Here is a 26,412-nt window from a genome sequence, read left to right on the forward strand (position 1 = left end):
TGGGTCCTGACACCCAGTAGAACATTCCTGCTGCCCTAAGGTCACCTCTCAGCCTGAAAACCACAGGCCATATCACTTTACCCAGACTCTCTATGGGGACTCTGCCAGGACCTCTCTTCTCTCCTTGAAACGAGGAGGTCGAGCCCAGGAGATCCTGAGATTCCTTTTCTGAGCCTTTAAACCCAGCGTAAGGGCAGGCCAGAACTGCACTCGGGGCCCCTCACCTGGGTGAAAGCGTCACTGGAAGAAAAGGCGTGCAGGGATGGGAAGCAAGTTCCAGGACAGGAAAATAGCTATGCCTGAGCCAGGGTCCAAGCCTGCCCTAGGTTGCCAGGCTGGAACAGAATAACCACTCCCCACCCTGGGATAGATTTCCCAGGACCTTTGGGAAGCAGGAAGATAATTTACTCTAGTTGTTAGAGCAGAGGTTTTGGAGTCCAACAGACAGAGGTTAAAATCCCCATGTCTAGGAACACCTGGGTGGCTCAGTCGGTTGAGCGTCCAACTTCAGCTCAGGTCATGATCTCACAGTTCGTGAGTTTGAGCCCTACATCAGGCTTGCTGCTGTCAGCAAAGAGCCCGCTTAGGATCCTCTGGCTCCTTGTCTCTCTGGCCCTCCCCCACTCATGCTTTCTCACTCAAAAATAAAAAAAACAAAACAAAACATGAAAATCCCTGTGTCCACAAGCCAGTATTTCAGTCTTGGTTTCTTTCTGAAACAGGGAAATGATAACATCCACTCCATAAGATAGCTGGAAGGGTTCAATGAGGTAGAAAGTATGTCCCGTGCTGGGTTAGCACATTGCAGCGAAATGGCAGGTGTCTTCGCTCAGGGAACAATTATGAGCACCTGGTAGATGCTGGGCTCTGTACTGAGCTTTAGGTAATTGATAGGAACAAAACCCTCAGGAAGCTTATAACCCAGTATGAAGAGACAGATAAGTAAGCGACCACCTTGAGACAGTGTAAGACATATTGAAATGGGGGAAGCACAGGATGTTATGGGAACTGGGCAGGAAATGTGTGTGTGTGCACGCATGTGTAGGCCTTCTGGAGGAGGTACTATTTTTACTGAAACGTGAATAGGAAATTAGCCAGGTTTGGGGTAGGGACTGTGCAGGAAGAATGTTCCAAGCAGGGGAGAAGTCACCTGCTATGTGTTAAGTTCTTGGAGTGGGCAAGAACTTGCAGGGACAGGCAGTACTAAGGTAAGAAAACGTGGCCTGACCCTGAAGTTTTCACAAGCCAGTGCAGAGGCTGTTTCCCCTGGACTGTGGGACACAGAGGTGAGAGGATATAAGGCAAGGATACTTCTCACCTCTCAGAGCAATGCTGCCTGGGAGAATTCAGCCTCCAATTGTTTTTCCTTCTTCTCCCATGTTCCCTACCCATTTCCTCCTGCCCCATTATCCTGGGGGTCACCAGGTCTGGTGTGACTGCTTTTGTCCACTGTGGCTCCCATCCCCATTCAGTGTGTGCTGTGCCTTGAGCACTATGGTGGTCAGGAAGACCCCGGCTCTGACCCTCCTCTGCCCCAGAAGCAAGCCTCAGGGCCATTCCCTGGAGGAGAGGGGAAGTTCCTAATAAGGTAAGACGGTGGGCAGTGGGGAGGGCGCAGTTTACCGCATGGGGTTCCTGAACACTCGAGGTCCATGAGCAGCCATTTGAGGGCTGGATTGGGGGTATCGGAGTGGGGCCAGCTCTCTGGGTCCCATCTCCTGACCTCCCTCCTCAGTCTCCTTTCTGCAGGACCTAAGATCCTGCTTTGCCTTGGGAAAGGACTTTGACACATTTTCACAATCAAGTTGAGAGAAGTCTCCAGAGGGGAAAAAGGATAAACAAGCTTTAAAAATGCAAAAGGAAATGTATTCTTTATTTATTTTCAAAGTCGGGGGAGGCCACAGCCAGCTCATTTGAGTGAAAGTTTCCAGCCACTCTGACATGAGGTCACAGAGACTTCAGGGAGCCACGACGTTTGGGATGGGGCAGCTGGAGTGTCTTCAGGCCAGATTCAGAATCGATTCAGCTAACAGGGCAACCGTCAGCCTGCCAGGCGCTGTGCTCTGCACTGCAGGGGTGAACATGCAAAGACCTAAATCCTCCCTCCAGCTGAGAGTCCGGTAGAGGAGCTAGAACAAAGACAGCAAGGACTGGTGGACAAGGAGAGAGTGTGACAAATGTCATAACAAAAAAGTTCAAATAAGCACCAAAGGGACAGGAGGGGGATTCATTTCTGGTGTGTGTGGGTGGGGTACTCACTGAGGAAAGCTTTCAAGGACTAGCTGAGTCAAGTTAGACTTTGAAGCCCAGCTAGGATTTTAATGGGCATAGATCAAGCAGAAGGCTTTCTAGGTAGAGCAGATAATGTGAGCAAAGGTACAAGGTGGGAAATTCTTCTTTGAGAAATAGGGATGTTTGGGGCGCCTTGGTGGCTCAGTCGGTTAAGCATCCGACTTCAGCTCAGGTCATGATCTAACGGTTCGTGAGTTCAAGCCCCACGTTGGGATCTGTGCTGACAGCTCAAAGTCTGGAGCCTGCTGTGGATTCTGTGTCTCCTTCTCTCTTGCCCCTCCCCCACTCGTGCTCACTCTCTCTCTCTCAAAAATAAATAAACATTAAAAAAATTAAAAAACAAGAAATAGGGATGCTCGATTTTCTTAAACATGTATTTATTTATGTGTTTATTCATTCATGTAAAACTGCTTTATTGAGATACAAGTCACATACTATACAATTTGCCCATTTAAAGTGTACAATTTAGGGGCACCTGGGTGGCTCAGTCAGTTGAGCATCTGACTCTTAATTTCCTTTTTTTAAGTTTATTTATTTAATTTGGGAGAGAGAGAGAGCACGAGCAGGGGAGGGGCAGAGAGAGAAGGAGAAGAGAGAATCCCAAGCAGGGTCTGCACTGTCAGTGTGGAGCCCAATGTGGGGCTTGAACTTATGAACCTCGAGATCACGACCTGAGCCAAGACCAAGAGTCAGACACTCAACCACCTGGGCCACCCAGGTACCACCTGATTCTTGATTTTGGCTAAGGTCGTGATCCCAGGGCTGTGGGATTGAGTCCCACATCAGGCTCCCTGTTGAGCATGGAGCCTGCCTAAGATAATGTCTCTGTGTCTCTCTCCCTCTGCCCTTACCTGCCTCTCTCTAAAATAATAAATAAATAAACAAACAAATAAAATAAAGTGTACAATTTACAAAGTTGTGCAGCTGATACCACTACCAATTTTAGAAAATCGTCATCACCCCAAAATGAAGTTCCATACCCATTAGCAGTCACTCCCCATTTCCCCAGTCCTGAGCAACTGCTAAACTACTTTCTCTTTCTATGGATTTACCTATTCAGGATATTTCACATAAATGGGATCATATAATACATGGTCTTTGGTGACTGATTCTGTCACTTAACATCATGTTCTCAAAGTTCATCTATGCTGAGGTATCAGTATTTCATTCCTTTGTATTCTTTCTCTGCCTCCATTCCTTTTTACGACTGAATAGTATTCCACTATATGGATATACTGGGTTCATCAGTTGATGGGACGTTTGTCTTGTTTCCATCGTGGGACTGTTATGAATTTGATGCTTTTGTGTGGATGTATGTTTTCAGGACATTCCACTTTGAAAAAAAATTTTTTAATGTTTATTTATTTTTGAGAGAGAGAGACATAGAGTGTGAGCAGGGGAGGAGCAGAGAGAGAGAGGGAGACACAGAATCTGAGGCAGGCTCCAGGTTCTGAGCTGTCTGCACAGAGCCTGACACGGGGCTCGAACTCATAAACCTTGAAATCATGACCTGAGCTGAAGTCTGATGCTTAACTGACTGAGCCACCCAGGCACCCCCAGGACATTCCACTTTGAATGAAGTCTAGGGCAGTCACAGTGAGGAGCAGGAGGGGAGAGGGTGAAGTGGAGAGACCTGCTAACCCACGTTCAGGCTCTGAGCAGTTGGGTGGGAGTGAGACGGGTAGGCTCAGAAGGGTAGGCTTGTGTCTGGCCTCCCTGAGAGCCTGTGGTGTATGAGGCCAGGGCAGGGCCATCCCCCCACCAACACATACCCACATGGTTGTGTCACATCTGGCAGCTGTTTGCTACACTGGAAATAGCCTGGGCAGCTGGTATTTTCCCGGGAAGTCAGGTGCATTTTTTTCCAGTGTCCTGCCGAGGGCCAAAATTAGTTAAACCCATAGAGAAGTGTGAGCTACATGGTTAGGCCAGAGGAGGGGAGTTTGTCAACAGGAAGCTGGCCAGCCAGGGGAAAGAGGTGGTCAGGAAGACAAAGGTTAATAAGCCGTGTGTAAAGCCAGGCTAAGCTGCTAGCTCCCACCCCTATGGTCCTCACACAGAGGCAGTGGTTTTGTTTACAGGAAATGCTTTGAATTTCTCACTGGCCCCATTTAACAGATCAGGAAACAGAGGCACTGCATTGAAGGATCTGCCATTCAGAGACAAAAAGGAGACTAAAAGCTAAGGTCTCTGGTTCTGCTGTGAGCAGCAGATTTCATAAAACCCAGGCCTTGCCCTCAGTGCTATGTCTGTCTTTGAGTTCACAGGAGAAGACAGGACGCAAAAACAAGAAAGAATTTTAGTCTCCTAAAAAAGAACACCAAACCCCACCCCACCCCTAAAGCAAAAACACAAAACAGGGCTTTAATTACCATCTTTTCATCCTTTCCTTCTTTACTTTTTTTTTGTTGTTGTTCTCCAGCCAGAAAACATTATGTTGTTAGACAAGAATATTCCCATTCCACACATCAAGCTGATTGACTTTGGCCTGGCTCATGAAATAGAAGATGGAGTTGAATTTAAGAATATTTTTGGGACGCCAGAATTTGTTGGTAAGTTTTAGGCCTATTTCTCTCCCAGCTAAGTAGGCATCTGGGATCAAAAGGTAGAGAAATTCTGGGAACAAACCCTGTGTCTGTTTGAGAGTCTGGGCTGGGAGATGGTACCTTGGAGACTCCCCCTTGGAAACCTAATGGGTGGGGAAGAAAATGTCCTGCAAGTTTTCTGGGTAAGGGTCCAGGTGCTGGCTTTGAGCACCCAGTGGGGCAGGAGGAGGCCCGGTGGGGCTAGAGGCCTTTGCAGAGTCAAACCGTCCCAGAGCTGGCCCCACCTCCTGCTCTTAGATGAATTTATTGTGAAAATTTAAAATTTCCTCACCCTCTGGCATTCCCATAAACTCAAGTTTCTCTGAAGTAGCTTTTGACTTCCTGAAAAAGAGAAGGGAAATCATCTGCTAAATGCCAGATCCACCCACTCACCTCTCCTGTGTGCCTGGCCTTTATTCTTGCACAGGGGGCCCTGCTTCACAAGAGCCTTGGCAGCTCCCCCATCCCTCCGTTTCTATCAGCCTTGGCTCAGGCCCCAGAAGCCCCCTCGTGGGACTGGGGCTGCAGGCTGAGGGTCCTAGAGAGAAAGCCTTACAGAAGGGAGAGGAATGAGAATTGAGGACCACTGTCTCTCTGCTTTGGGAGTTGAAGTGGTCTTGGAAATGGAGGGAGGTCATGGTCTCTCCGAAATCTGGGGAAAACTTCTGACATAAATAAAATAAGGAAAACAGAATGTTTCAGATCATCCATCCTGATGGATTTTCAGGTCACACATGCCAGCCCCACAGCCACTATGGAATGGTGCTATTAAGGCTCCACAGACCCCAGGGTAGGGGAACTTTGCTGTGTGCCAGGCACTATGCCGGTGCTCTGCAGACATCACCTCAGCTAATCTTCAAACAACCTCATGAAGCAGATTTAATTATTTTCTCTATCGGATGCTTTGTTCAAGGCAAAACAACCAGTAGGTGGTAGAGCTAACATTCAAATACAGATACATGCAACATCAAAGCCTGTGCCCTCTTGGTTACACGGGGTTGTCTCTCTAGAAAGACCTTGTCCCGAGGAGGCTTACAATTTAGTTGTGGAAACATCAAACGACCGAGTGTGAGTGGTAGAAGGATCTTTTTAGGTCATCTGGGCTAGTTCAACAAATGTAGGATTGGAAGTCTGGGGGATTTTAGTGAAGGTCAACCAATGGCTATTCTTCATCTAATATCTATGACAGATATTAGGTGAGGTACTGAGGACACAGTGGCGGCAGGGAGCTACACTCAGAATGATTCATGCAAGGTCACACAATGAGCTGGTGGCAGAAGCAACTTGAACCAAGGGCACAAGACATCTATTCTTGAACTTTGTCCAAGACGGCAGTTGCTGCCCACCATTCACATATGTGGTGAAATGCATATATTTATTCACTTAAGTTCAGACCAGATGCTAACAGTAAATGGTTCAACTAGACATTCAGGGCAATAGTGGAAGAGGTGTCACAAGACAGGATGTGATTAATTATAAAGTGAATGATAGAGACATCTCTGAAGACTTCTCAAACAAGATATTCACTCTGGCAAAGTCAATGGGATCAGTCATGCCCTTGAGTCAGTGAGAGACAAAGGGCTGGTGTTGTGGGTTGGAGAAGTGTGAGGAGGGGTAGGGAAAGAGGCAGGGTAGAAGAGGAGTATACATCCCAGTCTCAGTCGTTCATAGCAGTGGGGAGGGCCAGAATTAGTACATTTATCCAGGACAATTCCCTGTCCACTCTGGATGAAACAGAGAGTTCCTATCAGAATGGCCATGTGAGTGAGACATTGATGGCTAGGGCCAGACTATGGAGGGTTCTTTCCAGTGATACAGTGTTAAATGTCTAACAACTGGGTCTCCAAAACAAAACAAAACCCAACCCTAATTTATAGCATTTGCAAATTTTAAGCTACCAACTTGTCACTGAATTCAGAGTTGGGAAGAGATACACACACTTGACCCTTGTGAGCCAGTATGACCCAGCTCTAGCCTAGAACTGGTTTTGTTTGCACCTTACAGATATACAGGGTGACTTCTCTAGGCCTCTGCCCAAATTATGATAACTTTCTTTATCCAGGACTCCTGAGAAACAGGTTATAATTACTTGTCCTACTCCCACCATTCCTCTGAAACTTCAACCTGAGACACAGTATTGAGAAGTTACCATCAGCTTCTAGGAGCATGGTGGACCCGGTCTTCCAAAAGCCCTCCTGCAACAAAACTTGATTCTTGAGAAAAATATTCTTTATAATGAAATTCTGGACTCATGGGAAATAAGGAAATCTTTAAGGGTAGTAACTCCTCCTGTATCACCTGCCCCACCTCCAAAGCCAGTGAAATATGAACTTAGAGCTGGAGCTGTGAGCAGCAAGAAAATTCAAGAGGAGGACCTCTCCCAAAGGCAAGTGTATGTATCAGCATTTCAATCAGAGACTAGCAAGACTTAGACATCCAAGGACATAAGATATTGAAATGATCACATGTTGACTGTAAAATCAAGGGAATGTATGTAGAAACAAAAGAATCATAAGAATGAGCAAGCAACAAGAGACTGTCAAAAATGACCAGGCAAATGCTAAAAAGAACCAGGAAGAACTTTAAGAAATTCTATACTCCTAGAAATTTAAAATTTAGTGAATGAGTTAAACAGCAGATTACACACAGCTGAAGAGAGAATTAAAGAATTGAAAGGCAGAGCTGAATAAAATTAGCCAAAATACCACAGAAAGATCAAGATACAGGAATATGAAATAGAGGACAAGTGTGAGAGGGTGCAAACAGAAAACCTAACACAGGTCTGTTTGGAATCCCAGAGGAGGGAATAGAGACAACAGAGGATCCACATTTGAAGAAAATGGCTGAGAATTTTCAGAACTGTTGTGAAAACATGCATCTCCAGATACAGAAAGGACAATGTATATCAAACAGAAAAAAAAAATCCATTGTAGTTACACTGTAGTTAACATTATAGTTAAACTACAGGGTACCAAAGACAAAGAGATCATGAAAGCAGCCAGGAAGAAAAGACAGATAATAAATAAATAAATAAATAAATAAATAAAAATTTGACAGTGTACTTGTTAAAACAACAGTAGAAGCCAATGTCCAATAGAATATTATCTTTCAAGAACTAAGGAAAAATTAAAAAACAATGATTAGGGAGCATCTCTCTACTTGCTAGATGGGATGCTGTCCAGTCATGAATCGCTTAATAAAGCCAATTACAATCCTCAAAAAAAAAAAAAAAAAAAAAACCAACCCAAAACACTCTTAACTCTACACCCAGCAAAAGTTATATTTCAAGAATGAGGATAAGTGATTCAGGCAAAACATAGCAAAATCCAAAAATTTGAAAAAGAACAATACAAACCATAAAACAATTAAACCACCAACAAACCTTTATTACTAGAGCTTCTAAAGATGTGCTTGTGAACTAAATGTTCTCTGAAGGAAGACCTCACTGTGTGAAGTAATAGAGCAAAGAAATAAGTAAACATTCGGCAAATATAACCATTTTCTGTTTAAAATGATGATGGTGGTGGTGATGATGATGATGATGACAGTGATGGATGGTCATGGATGTTTTAATTGTAGGGTTAAAAAAACAGAACTAAAAATTGAGGAAAATAATGTTAGATAGGAAGGAGTTCTTGAAATGAGTGTTCTAAGGCTCTTGTATTATTAGAGGAGAGTCAAAAGATTGCTTATGTTAGAATTTGTTAGATAGCCATCCTAAAGTCTCAAGGGTGGCCATTACAAAAATGTAAGTAGGGAAGGAAAACAGTAAGAGAAGTAATAAAATAAAAAACACCAAGAAAGAAGAAGAAAAGCACAGAAGAAAATAGACAAGCAAATGCACATAGAGCACAGAAGTGAGTGTATATGTGTATCAAGCAGATAAGCCTGGAAAGTGAGTTGTGCTTCTCAAACTCTCTATGGTGAAAGACTTAAATTTTTTTTTTCTTTAATCTGTCCTGGACTGCTTCTTCATTAAAGACACAAGAAAAATAAATCCCTAGAAAAATCATCACAATTTGAATGTCATGGCAATGTCATATTGCTGTACGAGTTTCTAAAAGCTTACTCCCCATTTCTGGACCTATTGTGTCTGGACCAGTGACTCTTTGTCTTCAGACCACACTTTGAATCACCGTGCTAGAGAATGTCTTTCATGTTTGTGAGGAGACTTGTGCAAAAAAGTTCATAGCAATGTTGTTCTGATAAGAATAGAAGTGGAAACCCTCCAAATGATCATTGAGAGGACAATGACTGAAAGATGATACATATTAACACAGTGGACTATTACATAGCAGTGAAAATGAAAGACCATGTATGAACATTCAGTGAACACTAGAAGCATAATGTTAGAGGGTGGGGGGGATCAAGTGACTACATTATCTCCGGGATGACATCGTTTTAATGAAGCTAAAAAATAAGCAAAACCAGAAAAGTGGTTCCTTGTGTCTCTAATTGGGGGGGGGGGGGGATGGTGGTCACATGCTACAGATGCAGTAGTTTTAACATTGTTCTAGATGCACCAATGTAGCCTTTCCCACCCTCTCCCTTTTTCCATTATGATTAAACAGGCTCAGTCCTTCTCCCTTCTCTAGCTATTCCCCTCTTTTTCTCCTCAGTTTCACGACCAAGCTTTTTTTGTAGCATTGTCTACACCCTTATCTCTACTTCCCACAGTCAGGGCACCTCTGGACACCACACATTTTCTAAGTGCTTGCCTGCTTGACCTTTGGGTGGCATTTGGTCCTCTTCTGTCCTGGGTAGACTGTTCTTTCCTAGACTCTGCACCCACTCTTGGTCACCACATCATCCACACAGCTCCCATTTCCACCTGTACGATGACTCCAGATTTGATGGCTCCAAGTCACTCTCCCATACCCGGGGCATCTTTGCCTGGATGCTCCTCGGGCACCTCAGGTTCATCATCTCATTGGCCCCAGATTGTTGTCATTCTTCTTAGGTAGGAGGGGTCCCTCTTTCAGACCAGATTCAGGAACATGGATTCCCTCTCTGCCTTCTTTTCTTTGTTATGACCTTCCAGCGCTGACCTGACTGTTTTCCACCAGAGACTTCTAAAGCAAGCCTTGTTGTCAGGCCCCATTTCCCCTTCTGGCATCTTCCTTACCCCACCCTCCTCTTCCTCTTCCAGGCATCCCTCTGTCCTTTCCTTCTTCCTCACTATTAAGGCCTCTTTGTAAAAGATTTCTACCAGGATAACAGGCAACTTCATTTCTCAAAATTCTTAGACCCAGATTATCTCCATCTGTTGTTCTGATTTTTCCTTAGTGAGGATTCAGGAGGGAGACATTTGTCACCAAACTCCCTAAAATTCCCTATCACCATCTCTTCTTGTTTTCATACTCCTGCTGATTCTTCAATATGGCTTCTTTCAGCTCCAGAAATTGTGAACTACGAGCCCCTGGGCCTGGAGGCTGACATGTGGTAAGTTGTATAGACGACCCAGGTGACCTTGGGGTCCTTTCAAGGGCAGAAGGCCTCAGACTCTGACTCTGGATGACATCATGCTGCTTGGCCATGAAAACCCCTTTCTCCACACGTTCAGAGCCTCTGGCTGCTCCCGGTGTGCTGGACCTGTGGCCCAGAGAAGCTGAGGCAGCCAGGCCTGGACCTGAGGCCTGTTAGAACACAGCCGAGGCAGAGACAAGGGGAGAGGCTCACCCTGGAGGCCTGCCACAGCTATGATAAAGAAATAGTAACAATAGCTTATTTAGTTAATCAACCAAGTGATCACTGAGAGCCTTGTAGGCTCTAAGAGCTGTGTTGGGCCTGAGGATACCATAGTGATTGATTTTCTGCACAGACAGGACTCATTTCATTTGAACAGGGCTTTATAGTTGGCTGAGTGAGTACCTTGATTGCTTGGTTTTCTAAAATCCTCCTGGAAGTTTTGTGAGGTAGTTATCATTAACCTCATTTTATGAGGAGAATGAGGCTCAGAGATCATAAGGGACTTGCCCCAATCACAGCCTGCAAGTGCAGAAGTCTGACCTTGAACTTGGGTCCTTGGACTCAGTGTCCAGAGCTTGATGACTCCAGATGCATCCCAGGTTGCTGCTGAAGACTGGGATGAGTGGAGAGGGCTATGGACTTGAGGTGACATCCTTAGGCCACTGTATAGGGGCACGTGACTCTTCCCCTTGAGAAGCATGGGGGGGAGTCCCTTGCTGGGCTGGGATCAGAGCCAGGTGGCTCTGACTTGCCTGTTCTTTGTTTTGCAGGAGTATAGGCGTCATCACCTACATCCTGTGAGTATCCCTGATGCTGGGTCCCAACCTAGCTTGGATCTGGGGAACTGGGAGGAATGAGAGAGGGGTAGGGACAGGCAGCCTGAATTTACTGGTTTTACTCATGAATCATTTACCACGAGCCAGATGTGTTCAATCCACACAGCACACCTGAGGCTCCATGCTTTTAGCTCCATTACATACTTTTGGCCCTAGGGTTGACCTTGGGCCTTGTCTGCATCCCTACCCTGGCCAGGCATCCAATGCTCAGCCTCACCCAGGCTGCATTTCCTGTGAGAAAGTCAGCTTTCACCCAGAACCCTTGGGACAGCCCTCAGGCTGCCGTGCCTTCCCCATCCTGCTCCTTCTTTCTCTCCCAGTCCCCCCTTCCTTCCCCGGCTCTCACGTGCTCTCGTCTTTCTCCCCAGAGTCTCTTTCCCACCCCTGAAGTATTAAGTTGCTTAAGCAGAATTTCCTGTGTAGCTCCATGTGCAGTGGATCTGTCACTTTCTATCTTTGTGACCTTGGGCAGATACTTAACGTCTGGGCCTGTTTTCCTCATCAGGAAAATAAGAATCACAAACTTCCTGCCACGGTGTGCTGTGCGGGTTAAATAAGCAGACATGTGTGCAAACTTCCTAGCGCAGCTTGGTGTTCATTCCATCAGTGCTTCTCAACCATTTCCCCCCAACAGCACAGCTGGAACATGCTCTTTTTACGGCACATTGAGTTTGAGTTAGCCCGTAGCCAGAGGGGACATGGGGGCTCCAGTACTCACCAGCTGAGGGGGACCATCTCTCCGCATTCCTATAAACCAGTTCTCTGACTTCCAGCACCACTTAGACTGGGAGCTCTTTACAATGTGGGGGACCCCTCTGAGCTATGGCAGAGGGTCTCAATCCTGGCTGTACCTTAGACCTTTTAATACCTAACACTGCCCAGGCCCACTGCAGTCTATTATATCATAATTGCCAGGGATGGAGTCTGGCCATCAGCATTTTTTTTTTAAGCCCCAGAAGAACTGGATGCAGAGAAAGAGAACTTGATGCATTGCTCGATGGTTCCAGATTCTGTGTTGGCTCTTAAAACCTTGATTTTTTTTCAGAACTCGGATTTCCATTTTGAAATATTAAGGAATTCCAGTGTGTACAAAGCATGTAGTCTTCTTTTAGCTTGTTTGAGTTCTACACAGTTTATTGAGTGCCTGCTCCATGGTGGGCACTGTGCCAGGCACTCAGGATACTGACATGGAGGAGGTCTGCCCTGCGTGCCTGGAGCTCCCTGTGTTGGAGGGAGACACCACACAGCTCAGTCGCACTCAATAGGACCAAGATTATGCTGATGTATGAACATGCCTGTGTGAGGCACAGCTGGGAGAGACACTCGTTTGCTGGGACTGTGGGAGATTTAATGAGAAAGAGATTGAGATTAATATGAACTGGCCTGTACAGAATGAGATTAATTCTCTGGGTGGAAAGGGAGAGAAGGGCTGTCTGCTGAGGAAAGGAACAGTGAGCCTGTTAAAGTGTGGTGAAATGTACTGAGCGTGTGGTAGGGACCAACTTCCAGTGTCTTGCTCAGGAGTTCAAACGTGATCCTATAGAAAATGGGAAGTCACAGGAGGTTCTTTGTGTTCTAACAAAGATAGTAGTAATGGCCACCAATTCCAGAGCTCTCCGTATATGGGGCAAGATTGCATGTAACATTGTAAATATATTTATTTTTCACAACCATCATGTGAGCTGAAGAGTTTTCTTCATTTTATGGAGGAGGAAACTGCAGGTCAGAGAGGTTGAGTAACTTACTTAGGTTCACACAGCTAATGAGTGGCAGAGCTGGAATTCAATTTGACGAATGAAATATCAGCATTTTCCCAGTGCACCTTGCTACCGCTATGCTAAGACAGTGGCAGTAGAGATGGGGAGAACCTTTAGGAGATATTTAGTAAATAAAACCAGTAAGACTTTTGGGCCAGTTAGATGTGGTGAGGGAATGGATGGAAGAGTCAGAGGTGACCCCTGTGTTCTAACTTGCGCGCATTTGTAAGGTAACATCATTAATCAAGGCAAGGAGCTCATGGAGGGAAGTTAGGGCACAGTGACAATGGCACATCTAGGGCGAGGTATCCCATAAGCTGGGATATGAGTCAGGAAACAGTAGATTTGGGAGTCACTATTTGAATGACACCTTCTTTTTTAAAATATTTATTTTGAAAGAGAGAGAGAGAGAGAGAGAGAGAGAGAGAGAGAGAGAGAGAGAGAATCCCAAGTGGGGCTCAATCTCATGAATCATGAGATCATGACCTGAGCTGAAATCAAGAGTCAGATGCTCCCCCGTTACCCAGGCGCCCCTGAATGATACCTCTTGACAAACCCTGCAGGGGAACCTTACACACCCTTCTAGTCCTACTGGTCCACATATTTCCACATCTCTCAGACTCTGCTCAAGTTGCTCCCTTAGCCTAGAACACCTTCCATCTCCTCCTCTACTGACAATCTCTTCATTCTTCAGGACACAACTGATACAAATGTCAGTTCTCCATGAAGCCTGCACTTGGATGTCCCCTCTGTCCTGTGCCCCCCTAGTCCTTTGTCTGGTCTTCCATTGTATTCTGCTTTGTTCTCTTTGGGATTATGAAGAGCCATGTCTCTGTTTCTTCCCCTCCTCTTTCGAGTTCCTTGAAGACACAGTTTCAGTCAAGAACTTAGTAGAAGCTCCGTAAGTGTCTTGAATCAGACTCAGTTTGTTGAAAAGGCTGCTGACTGGCTGCCCAGAGTGGGCAGGCGGTGTTGCTGGGAGCCTCCCATCCCCATGCAATAGTATGAGTCAGGGTTCCCTGACTGTATCACCTCCACCTCCATCTACTTTCCTATAGTCACGTGTTCCCTCTCTGTGTGCTCAGCCTAAGTGGAGCATCCCCTTTCCTGGGAGACACAAAGCAGGAAACGCTAGCAAATATCACAGCAGTGAGTTACGACTTTGATGAAGAATTCTTCAGCCAGACCAGCGAGCTAGCCAAGGACTTCATCCGGAAGCTTCTGGTGAAAGAGACCCGGTAAGGTGACAGAGAAAGGCACGGGCTTCTCAAGTACTGACCATCTCCTGTCCCCTCCCCCAAAGATGTGCTAGTCCATTCCTTCTTTGCCACAGGCTGCCATCCACACCATTGTGGTCTAATCTGGGCTGGTGCTGAGAAGTGTGGATTAGCTGAGACTTGGCATTCATCTTGTTTGCTCAAGTCTTTCTGCTTTCTTTCCTGCCCAAATACAAATAACTCTGTGTGTGTGTGTGTGTGTGTGTGTGTGTGTGTGTGTGTGTTTGGAAGTCAGCCTAGGTTTCTCTAGGACACATTGTCTTTTACAGTCTTTGAAAAGGAAAGTGGCAGAGTTTCCAAGCCGTTTGAAGTGGGAGTTGGGGGGGAGGCAGACTCAGAGGGATCAGTAAGTGGGAGAATAGGAGACCTGTTGATCCTACCCCTCCTTAGGGCCCAGGGTGAGCCCTGTGGCTGAAGAGTCAAAGTAGGAGATAGGCAGGAAATTGTAAGGTGCCTGGTGCCAGAGCATGGACTAAATGGGGCAGGAGTGAGATCCACAGATTCTAGAAGGTCATGTCCTCTTGGTCCCACAGACTTCAGAGAGAGCTCAGGGGCCTGGTTTCCCCATCTAAGGGTGGTGCTAGGTCAGATCATAGTACCTGAGCAGGGAAGGGCAGAGAAGGGATCTGGGAGGCAAATAGAAAAACATAGACCAAAAGTTTAGCTGTGGAGAGCTAAAGTTCACAAGAACACTTATGACTCTCCTAGAGTGTGGTGTTAAGCCCTTCAAGTTTGGGACCAGAGATGAGGGTTTGTGTCATAATATCATTCTACTGAGGGGTCCGCCTGGACCATTTTCTCTGGAATGCAGGGAATTCAGCCCATTCCCCAGCCATCTCTGCATCCCCCCCATTATTCTGGTTTGATAGAAGTGGTCGAAGAATGCCAAAATGCAGGTCTGACAAGAGTAAGAATGGAGACTGTCACTCTCAGCTTCTGTATTCATGGATTGTCATTGTTTTCTGATCCTCATTGCAGGAAACGGCTCACAATCGAAGAGGCTCTCAGACACCCCTGGATCACGGTAAGGGCATGGTGTTGCGTTCCAGTGAGCGGGCGGGTCCCCGGTCTGCTGCCAGGGCTGGGAGGGGTGGCCAGATGCAGGCAGCCCATAGAAAGGCCTTTGCTAGAAACATCCACCCTGGGGCACAGATGAAATCCAGTTGGGGGGTGCCAACTGATCTGGGTGTGTTCAAATAGGTTTATAGGTTTACATTTATATTTCATGGGCTCAGGTGATTTATGAAATGGAGCCCTCACAAACCTCAGTTGAAACCCTTTTCCTTTGGGGCCATCATAAAAAGTGTTCTTTGTCAGAGGGAATGTTGCTGTCATTCTCAAAGCAGTAATCGGGGCTCCCAAGTTGTAGATAGAAATCGATGACAATTAAAAATGTCAACTTTGTAACCGAGGCTCCTTCTTTCTGACTTTCGGGGCTCTGAATAAAGGATGACACTCCAACCAGTCAGTCAGCTTCTTTAGGCACCTTGAGACCTCAGGGGATGGGGCTCAGAGATGGAAGCCTGGTAGGGAGGAGAGACGGCCACCCTCTGGGCGATGCTGCTCCCTCTGGGGAGGTGGAGGGTACAGAGGGACTCCAGCCTGGCCTACTTTGTAATTGGGCTCCCAGCTGCTGGTTTGTGGAGGGTCTTGCTCACAGTACAGTAAAGTGCTAGTTAAAGGCACTATGGCCAGGGGTGTCTGACTGCCTCACTTTGTAGAGCATGCAAATCTTGATCTTGGGGTTGGGAGTTCAAGCCCCAGTTTGGGCATAGAGATTACTTAAATTAAAAAAAAAAAAAAGGCACTTTGGTGGGGTGGAAATCAGGAGACCAGGATTCTGGCCCTACTTCTGCTGATTGATGAGATGTGCGCTCCTAGAGCATCACCAGATTTCCCATTCACCTGGAGGAAATCACCTGGATTGTTAAATGAGAGGCCTAGCCAGCTTGATCTGAGCATGCAGATCAGCACAGGTAGGGCTATGGAGGATGGAGAGCAGGGAGGGCTGGAGTGCTCGGGAGAAGGTCAGGTTCATCTACTTGTTAAAGGGCCCTCTAGGTTTTGAGTGAGCCCAGAGCACAGAGCTAGGCAGCTTCTCGGGCTTAGCATGCTGAGTATTGCTGAGGCCCAGGACGCCACCTGGTCCTGAAGGAGAGAGGTCTCTCAGCCTCCCTCTGTCAGCCATGGCCTTGTCTGCTCCTGCCGTGGAGTGAATGCCTGCAGAGTCCTGGCTATAGCCTGCTTGTCTATGTGAGCACCTCTAAATGCTATGTGTGTGGAGACCTTCTCTAATGGCCATGGACCACCCTGCCCTGAAGTGAGCATGGAGGCCGCACCCCCGTACTCTTCAGTCTTTTTTATCATCTGTGGGGATGCTCATCCCACCATGGTCCTCCCCATGGCCTGATGCATGCAGTGAATGCCTAAGAGGCTGCTTGTGTGCCTTCTTCCTGCACCTTGAACTGCGCTTTGGATTTGGCATCAACTTAATTCTGGCTGTTCTGTCTAAACACCCACCAGTCCAAAGGAGAAGTCAGAGCCCCGGAACAGCAGAAGACAGAGCCTGCCCAGCTGAAGACCAAGCGCCTAAGAGAATACACCCTCAAATGCCACTCAAGCATGCCTCCCAATAACACCTATGTCAACTTTGAGCGTTTTGCCCGTGTAGTAGAGGACGTGGCTCAGGTGGACCAGGGATGCCGTGCCCTGGCAGGGACCCATGACACCATCCAGGACGACGTGGAGGCTCTGGTCTCCATATACAATGAGAAGGAAGCTTGGTACCGGGAGGAGAGTGAGAGCGCCCGGCACGACCTCTCCCAGCTCAAGTACGAGTTCCGCAAAGTGGAGTCCTTGAAGAAGCTCCTACGAGAAGACATCCAGGCCACAGGGTCCAGCGTCGGAAGCATGGCCAGGAAATTGGACCATCTGCAGGCACAGTTTGAAGCTTTAAGGCAGGAGCTCTCAGCAGACCTACAGTGGATCCAGGAACTGGTGGGCAGTTTCCAGCTGGAGAGTAAGAACACAGATGGCCTGGGCTCCGTGTTCTGCAGGGACACCAGGGAGTCCCTAGTGGAGCAGCTCGACAGATCATGCAGCAAGGAAGTCTTGGCTGGCTTGAAACTCTGAGCACCAGAATCTAGTCAGTAATGCATCCTGGATGATTTGCAGAAGCGTGTTCCCAAGTGCCCTGCCAGAGCATCAGCTAGAATTATCCTTAGGGTGTGTGTATGTAGCATAGCCCTCCACCCCCTTCACAGAATCCAGAATCAGGAAGGCGCTAGCTAGTTACTCATTCTGCACCTCCTCTCACCAACCTGGTTTTCTGGGAGGTGGCTGGTGGAGCAGCCAAGCTATTAAAACAATTGAGAATGAGTACCTCTCAGCCTACCCTTTTCCAGAGGGAGGATGGCTGGCCCGGGGAGATGCTTGTAATTGATCTGTGATAATGGATTTCTTCACATCTCACCTCCCACCTATATGTCTTAATAAATTGCAGATCTTGGGTAATCTTTGAGCTAAGTAGGGATAACAATAAGCCAGTTTGGTGCTTTCCTGCTGCAGAAGGAGGAATTTAAAATGCACAGAAAAATATTACCTTTCATTTGCACTGACTTTTCACTTACCAAGCACTGTCTTTGATCTTTAAAAGAACTCCTTGAGCAGAAAGGTGGATGGTATTATTCTTGTTGTTGCTATTATTTCCATGTAACTGATGAGGAAATTGACTCTGAGAGGAAAAATGACTTACCCAAGGTCTTTCATAGCTAGTTGATGCAGATGAGACAGAAACCTAGGATGCCCGACCCTCATAAGAGGTATATGGAGAAATAGGGAGACTTTGCTATAAATATCCACCTTAACATTACAGTTCAGCTCCAGAGGAAACGTTAGTAGCTTCATGTATTTATTTCATGTATTCTGACAGGTATTGGTGGAATGTCTCATACCTTTAAACGATTGTCCCAAGAAACAGGTCCTAGAAGATGCAGTTCTCTGTTCCCATCCAGCCCTGTCCCTGGCTGATTTTCAGCAGGATGGAAGGGGCATCCCCCTTCTCCACTTTCCCCCCTTCTGACTGAGGGCCCCAGCCTTGTGTTAGAAATGAAGACAAAAAGGGACTCAACAAGAAGATCCCTTTTCTTATGTACTAGGACATAGCCCTGAAAGGGCTGAGAAATTCCAGAGCGTTTAAGACTGGAAAGCACAGGCTCAGTGGTCCCTTCTTGACTCCAGGCTTCAAGCACACCTTCTTGAGGACTGTATTATGTCCTCTCCTTTTTCCTAAAGGAGGGACATCAGCCAGCTCGTATGGACAGAGTGTGGGCCCAGCACTGTGCTAGAAGCTTGGGGGTGAGGGACCGGATTGTATCATTTCAAAGTTACTACACAGACTCACAGAACACCCTTGTCAGATAGGCAGGGTAAGTGTTATTCCCAATTTGGAATTGAGGAAACAGAGAGGATGTGATTTGCCCAAGGTCACTGTAGTGGCAAAAGTGGAGGCCTTCTGATGATATGTCTGTTGCTCTTTCTGCTTCCCCTAACTGCCACAGGCTCCGGAGTTTACTCTTTAATTATAGGGCAGAGACACCCAGATTCATCCATATATCCATTGACAAATGTTTATTGAGCACCTGCCAGGCACTCAGCCTGGCACAGGGGATACACTATTGAGTGAAAACAGGCTCCTTTCCTGCCTTCATGGAGTTGACAGTCAGGTAAAGGATTCCAGCATTAAACAAGAACATTCTACAGATGTAGGGCTGCAGGTGGGACACACGCTATGAAAGAGAAGGATGTAGTGCTGCACAAGCATGCTATGGGGGTTTGATCTAGTCAGGAAAGGCCTCCCTGAGGTGGTGATGCTGGAGGTGAGGTCAGCTAAGCAAACCAGGGAGAAAGAAGTGTTCCTGACAGAGCTGTCATGCCAGGGCTCTGTGGTAGAGAGGGCATGGGAAGCTGAAATTGCACGGACAGAAAGCTGGAGGGGAGAGGATAAGGTGTGTATATGGTGTAGATGTGACTGGGGAGGATGCACGACCATTGGTACTTTGCCGTATCAAAGAGCTCTGCCTTTATCCCAAGAGTCATAGGGAACCATGATGGGTGCTGGGCTAGTCAACAGCCTGATGTGCTGGGCGGGGGAGGGGATGTCCAGAGAGCAGCACAGATGGCAAGTGGTTTAGGAGGAGACATGAGATTTTGACCCCATGCAACCATTTTTTCAGAACCCTACCTCCTTTTCCATTATCATGCCAGATCATTTCAAATATTGTATATAACATTGGTTACAGAAACTTTTTTCATCAAATATAAGAGACCATATTTCCATCAAATATAAGATGAGTTGTTATTTTATATACCAAAAATAAGAAAGAACAAAGCCAAGTGCAAGAGGAGACCGCTTCCCCTCTCCTCAAAGCTGGGACGCCCTCACTGAGAGGGTAAATGAGAAATAAAGCCACCATGCAAAAAGGGAAGGCAAGGAAACCTGAGTCTTTCACCCTTCATGCTAGATGGAGGGATGGAAAATCCCCCCTGACAAGAGGGGCCCCACGTGTGTGGAATTCACACAGGTTTGCTTTCTGAATTTGCACAATCAGTGTGATCCAAAGGAACTTCAGTTAGAGAATCTAATGTCATACAGTCTGAGGCTGAATGGCCCCCAATGTCTGGCAGAAGCGGTGTGGTCATCTTCTGAAACACCTGCCTTTGTTTCAGACTGACAGTAATGACATAATGCCATTGATGGGAAAGAAGTCCTGATTTCAGAGATCCAAAACTGTGTATCTTGGGATCAATGGAAGATAGCAAAGCCCTTTTTCCTGTGTCTTGCCTGGGAGACTGGGTACAAGTGACCTGTCTACAGTCTCTCCAAGAACTTACTTGCCCTGTCATGAGATGTGATGTACTCATTTGGCATGAAGACACTGCAGATATTAAAGGTCCCTTTGGCTATGTCAGTAGACCTTGACCTCATATAGCCAGATTTCCTCAGGAAAGGAAGCCCCCAATTGAATAACTCAGGTTAAACTTTCTTGTGAAAGTCCAAATAAAATGCACTTAAAGGAGTAAGATGTTGAGGATGATTTGATTTGGAGAGACTGGAAACAGAGAGGGGAAGGTAGTTAGTTGAGAATCGAGGCATGAGTCACTCACTGTTTGTACTGAGAGGTGGACCATCAGACACCTTCACTTTACAGCATTTGACAGGACAGGGCCTGCCTGAAGTCACCCAGAGGGTCATCCCCAAAGCCGGAGTCAGAACCATAAGTGATTCTCCTCACAGTAGTGGACTCATCTTCTCTGTGATCATATCTAGTCATTACTAACTATTTATTATTTAGGTGTTTTATAAGCAGACCCTTTTCTGTACTAAGAGTTTCCAAAGACAAGTCGAAATAAACTAAGAAGTGCTCCCAAGTCTTTCAGGGAAGGTGGAGGAGGAGACCATGACCTTCCTCTGTTCCCTGGCCAGTCCAACTCTCCTCACCCTTTGGCATCAGAACCTGATACTGAGGGGGAGCCCAAGGAGGCCTGTGGAATGTCAGAGAATCCACCTGACTCCCCACCACATGTTCACAGCTGGCATTTTAACATGGAGTCAAGGGTAGGGTGGGGCTGACAGTGGCCTGAGGGGGTGTCAAGAGGGGAATGTTTCACTGGGACCTAGAGGGAGGAAGTCCTGGGGGGGGGGGTGCTGCTAGACCCATCTGCCATGAAGGAGGAGTTTTCATTTACCAGGCAGTGAGAGGTTGGCCTCTGTGCTCTGTGCAAATGCCACCCTGGGCTGTTGGGGAGGGCAGGCTGAGTGTGTGACATCTTCCTGATCATGGGTTCCCAAGGAAGCTGGAGAGTCAGCACCTTGGGAAGGCAGCAGCCTGTCCCTGCTCTGAGCTGAATACCCGTGGCACATGGTAACTCAGCTTTGTGTTAGGAAAGGTGGAAAAGGTGTGGTAACAGGTGATTCTGCAGCTGTAGGAGGCTGGCAGAGAAGGGATGGGGCGGAGTAATAATGACAAGAGAAGCCAGTCTCCCCCATGAGTCCTCTCCTCACATCACCCACCCTCCCCTAAAGGTGATTATGAAGATGGTGGCTTCCCACCTCATTCCGTCATGCAGCAGTCGGCCCATGTAGGAGGTAGCTGTGTGCCCTGCACCCACCCCCACTGCCAGCCTCTGTAAATGTCTGTGGGACTGAATGGCCTTTTCTCCTTTGTCTGTGAAACTCTTGGCCTGTGGAGAAGATTCTTTGCTCTGTAGAGGAAGACCCAGCAGTGGGTACATTTGAGGAGCAGAAGGGGCCAGTTCATTTGAACAAACACTGATTGTGCTCTGGCTCTGAAGGGAGGTGACAGATAAGGACAAGACAGCCCCTGAATAAAAGACTCAGTGTCTGGAACAGTTGGGGACCCCAACTGGGAGATGGGAAAGGCCATGAGAAGTGGTAAAATAGAGATACCTAGTATTCCAGAAGACGGGAGAGAGAAGAATTCTGACTGAGAAAGAGTAAGAGGGGCATCAGGGGGCAGAAACATTCTCAGGGAAGGTGCCCCCTCCAACACCTCCTTCCCAAGCCATAGCCTGTGGAGAAGGTGGCACGTAGAATTTGGGGGTCGGGGTGGAGATGAGCATGAGCACAGATTGGGAGCAGGAGCCAGGAACTGTTAAGTGGAGATAAAGAGGAGATTTATAGAGACTTAACAGAGGGCAAGTTTTTGTTTCGAATTTTTTGTTAGGGAGATTCTCATCAGTATCCAGAATGTTACAGTGAGTTCCCTGTGCCTGTGACACAGCTTTGACAGTGAGCGAGTCATGGCCAGTCCTCTCCCATTCATCTGCACCACGGCTTTTTCCGGAGTATTTTAAAGCAAACTTTGGACTTACTTAACTTAAATTCCTCAGCATGAATTTCTAAGCACTTTCTTTTTAATATTACTTCTGTGCCATTATCACGCCTGACAGAAACCAAGAATAATTCCTTAATATCATGTGGATACACATTCCATACTCCCATGTCCCCACTTTTCGCAAGGATGTCCTGTTGTAGTTTGTTCAAATCACGATCTAAACATAGTCCACACTTGGCATTTATTTGGTGGTTACATCTCTCAGGTCTCCTGTCTCCTGTAACCGTCCAGGAGGGAGAGCTTTTGAAGCTTTTCCTGGAGACAAAAAATTTCTCAGAAAACTGAAGGTCCTGGGGCACCTGGGTGGCTCAGTTGGTTAAGCAGTCGGCTCAGGTCATGATTTCATAGTTTGTGGTTTTGAGCCCTACACTGGGCTCTGTGCTGACAGCTTTGGAGCCTGGAGCCTGCTTTGGATTCTGTGTCTCCCTCTCTCTCTCTGACCCTTCCCTGCTTATGCTCTGTCTCTCTGTCTCTCAAAAATAAATAAACGTTAAAAAAAAAAAAAAGAAAGAAAGAAAGGAAAGGAAAGAAAAGAAAAGAAAAGAAAAGAAAAAACCTGAAGATCCTGAAAAGAGGATTAAAAGGGCTGAGACCTAACTAAGAAAAGTGAGACCAGGCCGGGCAAGGAAAGGGGCATTTCCACGTGTTTCCATTGGCTTCTTCTAGGTATAAAACAACTGGCAGGGACACAGCCTTTCTACAGCTCTCCCCACCCATATATAAGGAACTTGACACTCAGGCCCCCTTCAGCCTCACATGTTCCTTTCCTGGGAAAACTGGGAAGTGAGGCCAGCAGGGCCCAGGCTCTAGCCAGCAAAAGGGGAAGTTGGAGATGCAAACTATGGAAAGACTCCATTAAGGGAGATTGGTGGGGGAGGCGGAGTGGCAGACTGAGGCGGCAGAGGGGTGTGGGTACTCAGGTGTCCCTGGCTTCCAGTGGAGGACGGGGCTGGAGAAATGGCACAGTTGGGGGTTTGAGAACTTGCGATCTGTTTGCAGTTTCTAGAGGAGGCCTGGTATTGAGAGAAAGGCTGGAGTGCCTCTTCTGTAAAGCCAGGCTTCCTTTTTTATGCCCAGGGGAATGGCTGTTGTTCCATCTCCCTGCTCTGTGGACGTGGGTGTTGACCTGGCACACCCCTCGGTACTGTTTCAAAGCCGTTTGCATCTCCGTAAACAAAACCTGACTCAGTCGGTGTTCTGTCTTCTTGACTCGCTTCCCAACATTTTTCTGAGAGACTAAACATGCTCCTAGGAGCCTGGTCAGAATCGCCCATACTCTCTGCCCAAAGGACAACAGGCTTAGAAGGTGGGCACTGTCTGTTTGCAGAGAGGGCCGGGCCAGGAGGAGGCAGAACCCAGTCCCACCCTACTGACACCCCTAATTTAATCAATGGTGTTGCTGCCACTTTCCTTCTGGGAACAGATTTCACTGCAGAATTTATGTCTCTGACTTTCAAGGATTAGATGGTACCAGCACTTGCTTGAGCCTCTTAGCAACCAAAGAGGCCCATTGATTAGGAAAGGCCAGCCTGATGGATTTATAGCCTGGGTGGCCTCCTTCTCAGAGTTCATGCTGTTTTGTGTAGCACATAGAGCCCTAGAGGTAATTGCATCACTTCCCCTTAATGGCCTCTGGGAATGATCCCCCCTCATATTTTAGTTGGGCCTTGTTGCTCCACTGCTGGACTAGTTGGAAGGTAGGATTCTTATTAATGGGATTCCTCTAGCTGCATGTTGACTTTCCGCCCACGGGGTTCAGGCATCTCTCTTCTGCAAGAGTGTCAATCAGTAAGTGGATAAAAAGAAGTCCGATCCCACCTCATCAAACTCCAAGCAAAGTGCAAGTGTCCCCTGCAAGGGTTAGGCTCAAAAGTGAATCACAGACAATGGTGAATTTAGAGGTAGAAATGTTCTGTGAGTTGGGAAGGTAGGAAATCACCCTGGAAAGGAGATACTAGTTGCTGGGAAGTGCAGGAGAGGGAGATTAACACAGAGCAGGGGCACCTGCGTGGCTCAGTCAGTTAAGCGTCTGACTTCGGCTCAGGTCCTGATTTCATGGTTCGTGAGTTTGAACCCTGCATCGGGCTCTATGCTGACAGCTCAGAGCCTGGAACTTGCTTCAGAATCTGTGTCTCCCTCTCTCTCTCTGTCCCTCCCCCGCTCATTTTCTCTGTCTCCCTTGAAAACAAATAAGCAGTAAAAAGTTAAAAAAAAAAAAACAGAACAAACAAATACAGAATCAAATGTCAGGTAGCGACAAGTGCTATGAAGAAATAGGGCGCAGGCACAGTGAGTTGTGTGGGGGCAGTTGGGATGCTATTTTATACAGGATGGTCAAGGGAGGCCTCCCTGAGGAGGTGACATTTGAGCAAAGACCTGAACAAAGTGACCAAGTGAATATATGAAGGAGCAAGGGCAAAGACCCTGAGATTTGGGGCTCCTGGGCCAGCAAGCAGACTGTGCGATGGGAGACACAGCAACAGAAAGGAGACAGGGAGGAAATTGGTTGGAGAAAAACCCAGATGGTACAGGCCTCAGGGGTCTGGATGAGCTTGTTGGGTTCCATCAAGAGAGCCAGGAAGCTGCTGGAAGGCTTTGATACCAGAAAAGTCAGGCTCCGCCCTCTTTTGCATCTCCCCTCAGGTGAGACCTAGACCCAGGGCTAGGCTTGCAGGTGCGGCAGAGGAAGTGAGAGGCAGTTAAGGAAAGAGCTGCGAGACCTTGGCCTGGTGGTCCCCTCAGCACCCTCGTCTTTTTCTCTGTCTTCCTTGTCCCCTCCTCCCATTCTCTTTCACTCTTTGGCACAAAGAGTGTTTTAGTTTGGGAGGGTGAACAGCCCCTGGCTTTCTCGTCCCCCCGCTCCATGTCAAGGTTGTATGCATTTTCCTCCCTGTTCCCTGACCCCAACGGAAGTCTGCTGGCTCCCAGGCGGAGTTGTGGGGAGTCGTGGTGTCATGGCTGCCGATCCAGGTGCCCGGGGCCTCTCACTGGCAGGAGCAAGCAGGTCCCAGGTCCTAGGATCTCATTCCAGTGTCTCTTCAGCAACTCGGGGAAACAATTTAACTATACAACTGTTAAGCACCCACTGGTGTATGCTCTGGGTGGGGAGGAGATGGGCCAGAGGACATTGACAAAACCATGAAGAAAATTCTTTCTGTGCCTTCAAGTTGTTTTTCATTAGTGAGACAACGCCACTGCAGAGCTGGCCGAAGTCAGTGAGAAATATTGAGGGAGCCCACATGTGTTTCTGTCATGGCAGGGAGAGAGACATTGCTTTTTGGAAGTTGTCTTGGAGGAGGTTACGTTTGGACTGGGCTTTGAAACACACGGAGGACTTCCAGGAGCACGGGGGTTGGGTGAACATGGAAAATGGCTTCTGCCAGAAGATTTTAAGTCCCGAGCGGTGTGGGCCAGCTGTATGCACTGGCTTCCCGGGTGCCGAGCGCCATGATGGAAAATAAACAAAAATGGAGGAGAGCTCCCAGTGTGGATGGGAGACAAGACCAGCACTCAGGAGTCCATGAGCTATGTCACTCAGCATTCAATGGGGGGGGGGGGGGGGGGGGGCGCGGCAAATGAGGCATTGCTGTGAGGAGGCTGTCGGAGCAGACAGAAAAATTGAGCTGGATGGGACCACATGTATCATCCTGGGCAGTTCATTTGTTGAGACCACAGAATTCTTTTGAGAATGGATGAAATCTGTCAGCTCTCCTCAGAAGAAACGTATATCTGTACACATGCATTCAAGTGAAATTTTTATTAAGATATAATTCACATACCATAAAATTCATCATTTAAAAGTATGCAAGTCAAGCAGCCGTGTCAAATTCAGGGCCCGCCCGTCCATGGCAGGTGCTGGCCCGAAAGGCTGCCACAGAAACACCGTGGCTCATGGGCCCTGATCCTCTGTGCTGGGCCTCAGAGATAAATTCGGTCACAGACACCAAGAAAAAAATAAATAAATAAAATAAAAGTATGCAAGTCAGTAGTCTTTAGTATCTTCACAAGGTTATGCAATAGTCATCACCCTCTAACCCCAGGACAATTTGTCACTCCAAAAAGAAACCTCATACCTTTTCAGAGGCCTCTCCCACCCTCCCCTCTCTCCAGTCCCGGCAACTACTAATCTGATTTCTGTCTCTATCGATTTGCCTATTCTGGGCATTTTATGTAAATAGAATCCTACAGTGTGTGGCCTCTTGTGCCTGACCGCTTTCATTCAACATAATGTCTTCAAGGTTCATCCACGTTGTAGCATGTGCCAGGACAGTGGACGCTCG

The 26,412-nt window shown here is 47.2% G+C and overlaps 1 protein-coding gene, 1 long non-coding RNA gene and 1 other non-coding gene across 6 annotated transcripts in view; 2 read left to right on the forward strand and 1 right to left on the reverse strand.

Annotated features, from left to right (window-relative positions):
* Nucleotides 1-26,412, forward strand: part of DAPK2 (death associated protein kinase 2) — a 121,020-nt gene that overhangs the window by 88,196 nt on the left and 6,412 nt on the right. For all 4 annotated transcript variants that reach the window (XM_042988675.1, XM_042988674.1, XM_042988676.1 and 1 more), the window contains 5 exons: nucleotides 4,715-4,844; nucleotides 10,271-10,319; nucleotides 11,117-11,143; nucleotides 14,025-14,177; nucleotides 15,195-15,240. In XM_042988675.1, the coding sequence (XP_042844609.1) occupies nucleotides 4,715-4,844; nucleotides 10,271-10,319; nucleotides 11,117-11,143; nucleotides 14,025-14,177; nucleotides 15,195-15,240 (405 nt within the window). The remainder of the gene's footprint in view (nucleotides 1-4,714; nucleotides 4,845-10,270; nucleotides 10,320-11,116; nucleotides 11,144-14,024; nucleotides 14,178-15,194; nucleotides 15,241-26,412) is intronic.
* On the reverse strand, nucleotides 1,898-12,090 carry LOC122239453. Its single transcript, XR_006218580.1, has 5 exons — nucleotides 11,901-12,090; nucleotides 5,170-5,219; nucleotides 4,665-4,780; nucleotides 4,065-4,164; nucleotides 1,898-2,129 (listed from the first exon to the last, which is right to left on the reverse strand). It is a non-coding gene; the product is annotated as an uncharacterized LOC122239453 (long non-coding RNA).
* LOC122239967 lies at nucleotides 25,945-26,078 on the forward strand. The gene has a single exon (XR_006219352.1). It is a non-coding gene; the product is annotated as a small nucleolar RNA SNORA5 (small nucleolar RNA).

Source organism: Panthera tigris, chromosome B3 (genome assembly GCF_018350195.1).
Source record: "Panthera tigris isolate Pti1 chromosome B3, P.tigris_Pti1_mat1.1, whole genome shotgun sequence".
Taxonomy (NCBI): Eukaryota; Metazoa; Chordata; class Mammalia; order Carnivora; family Felidae; genus Panthera; species Panthera tigris.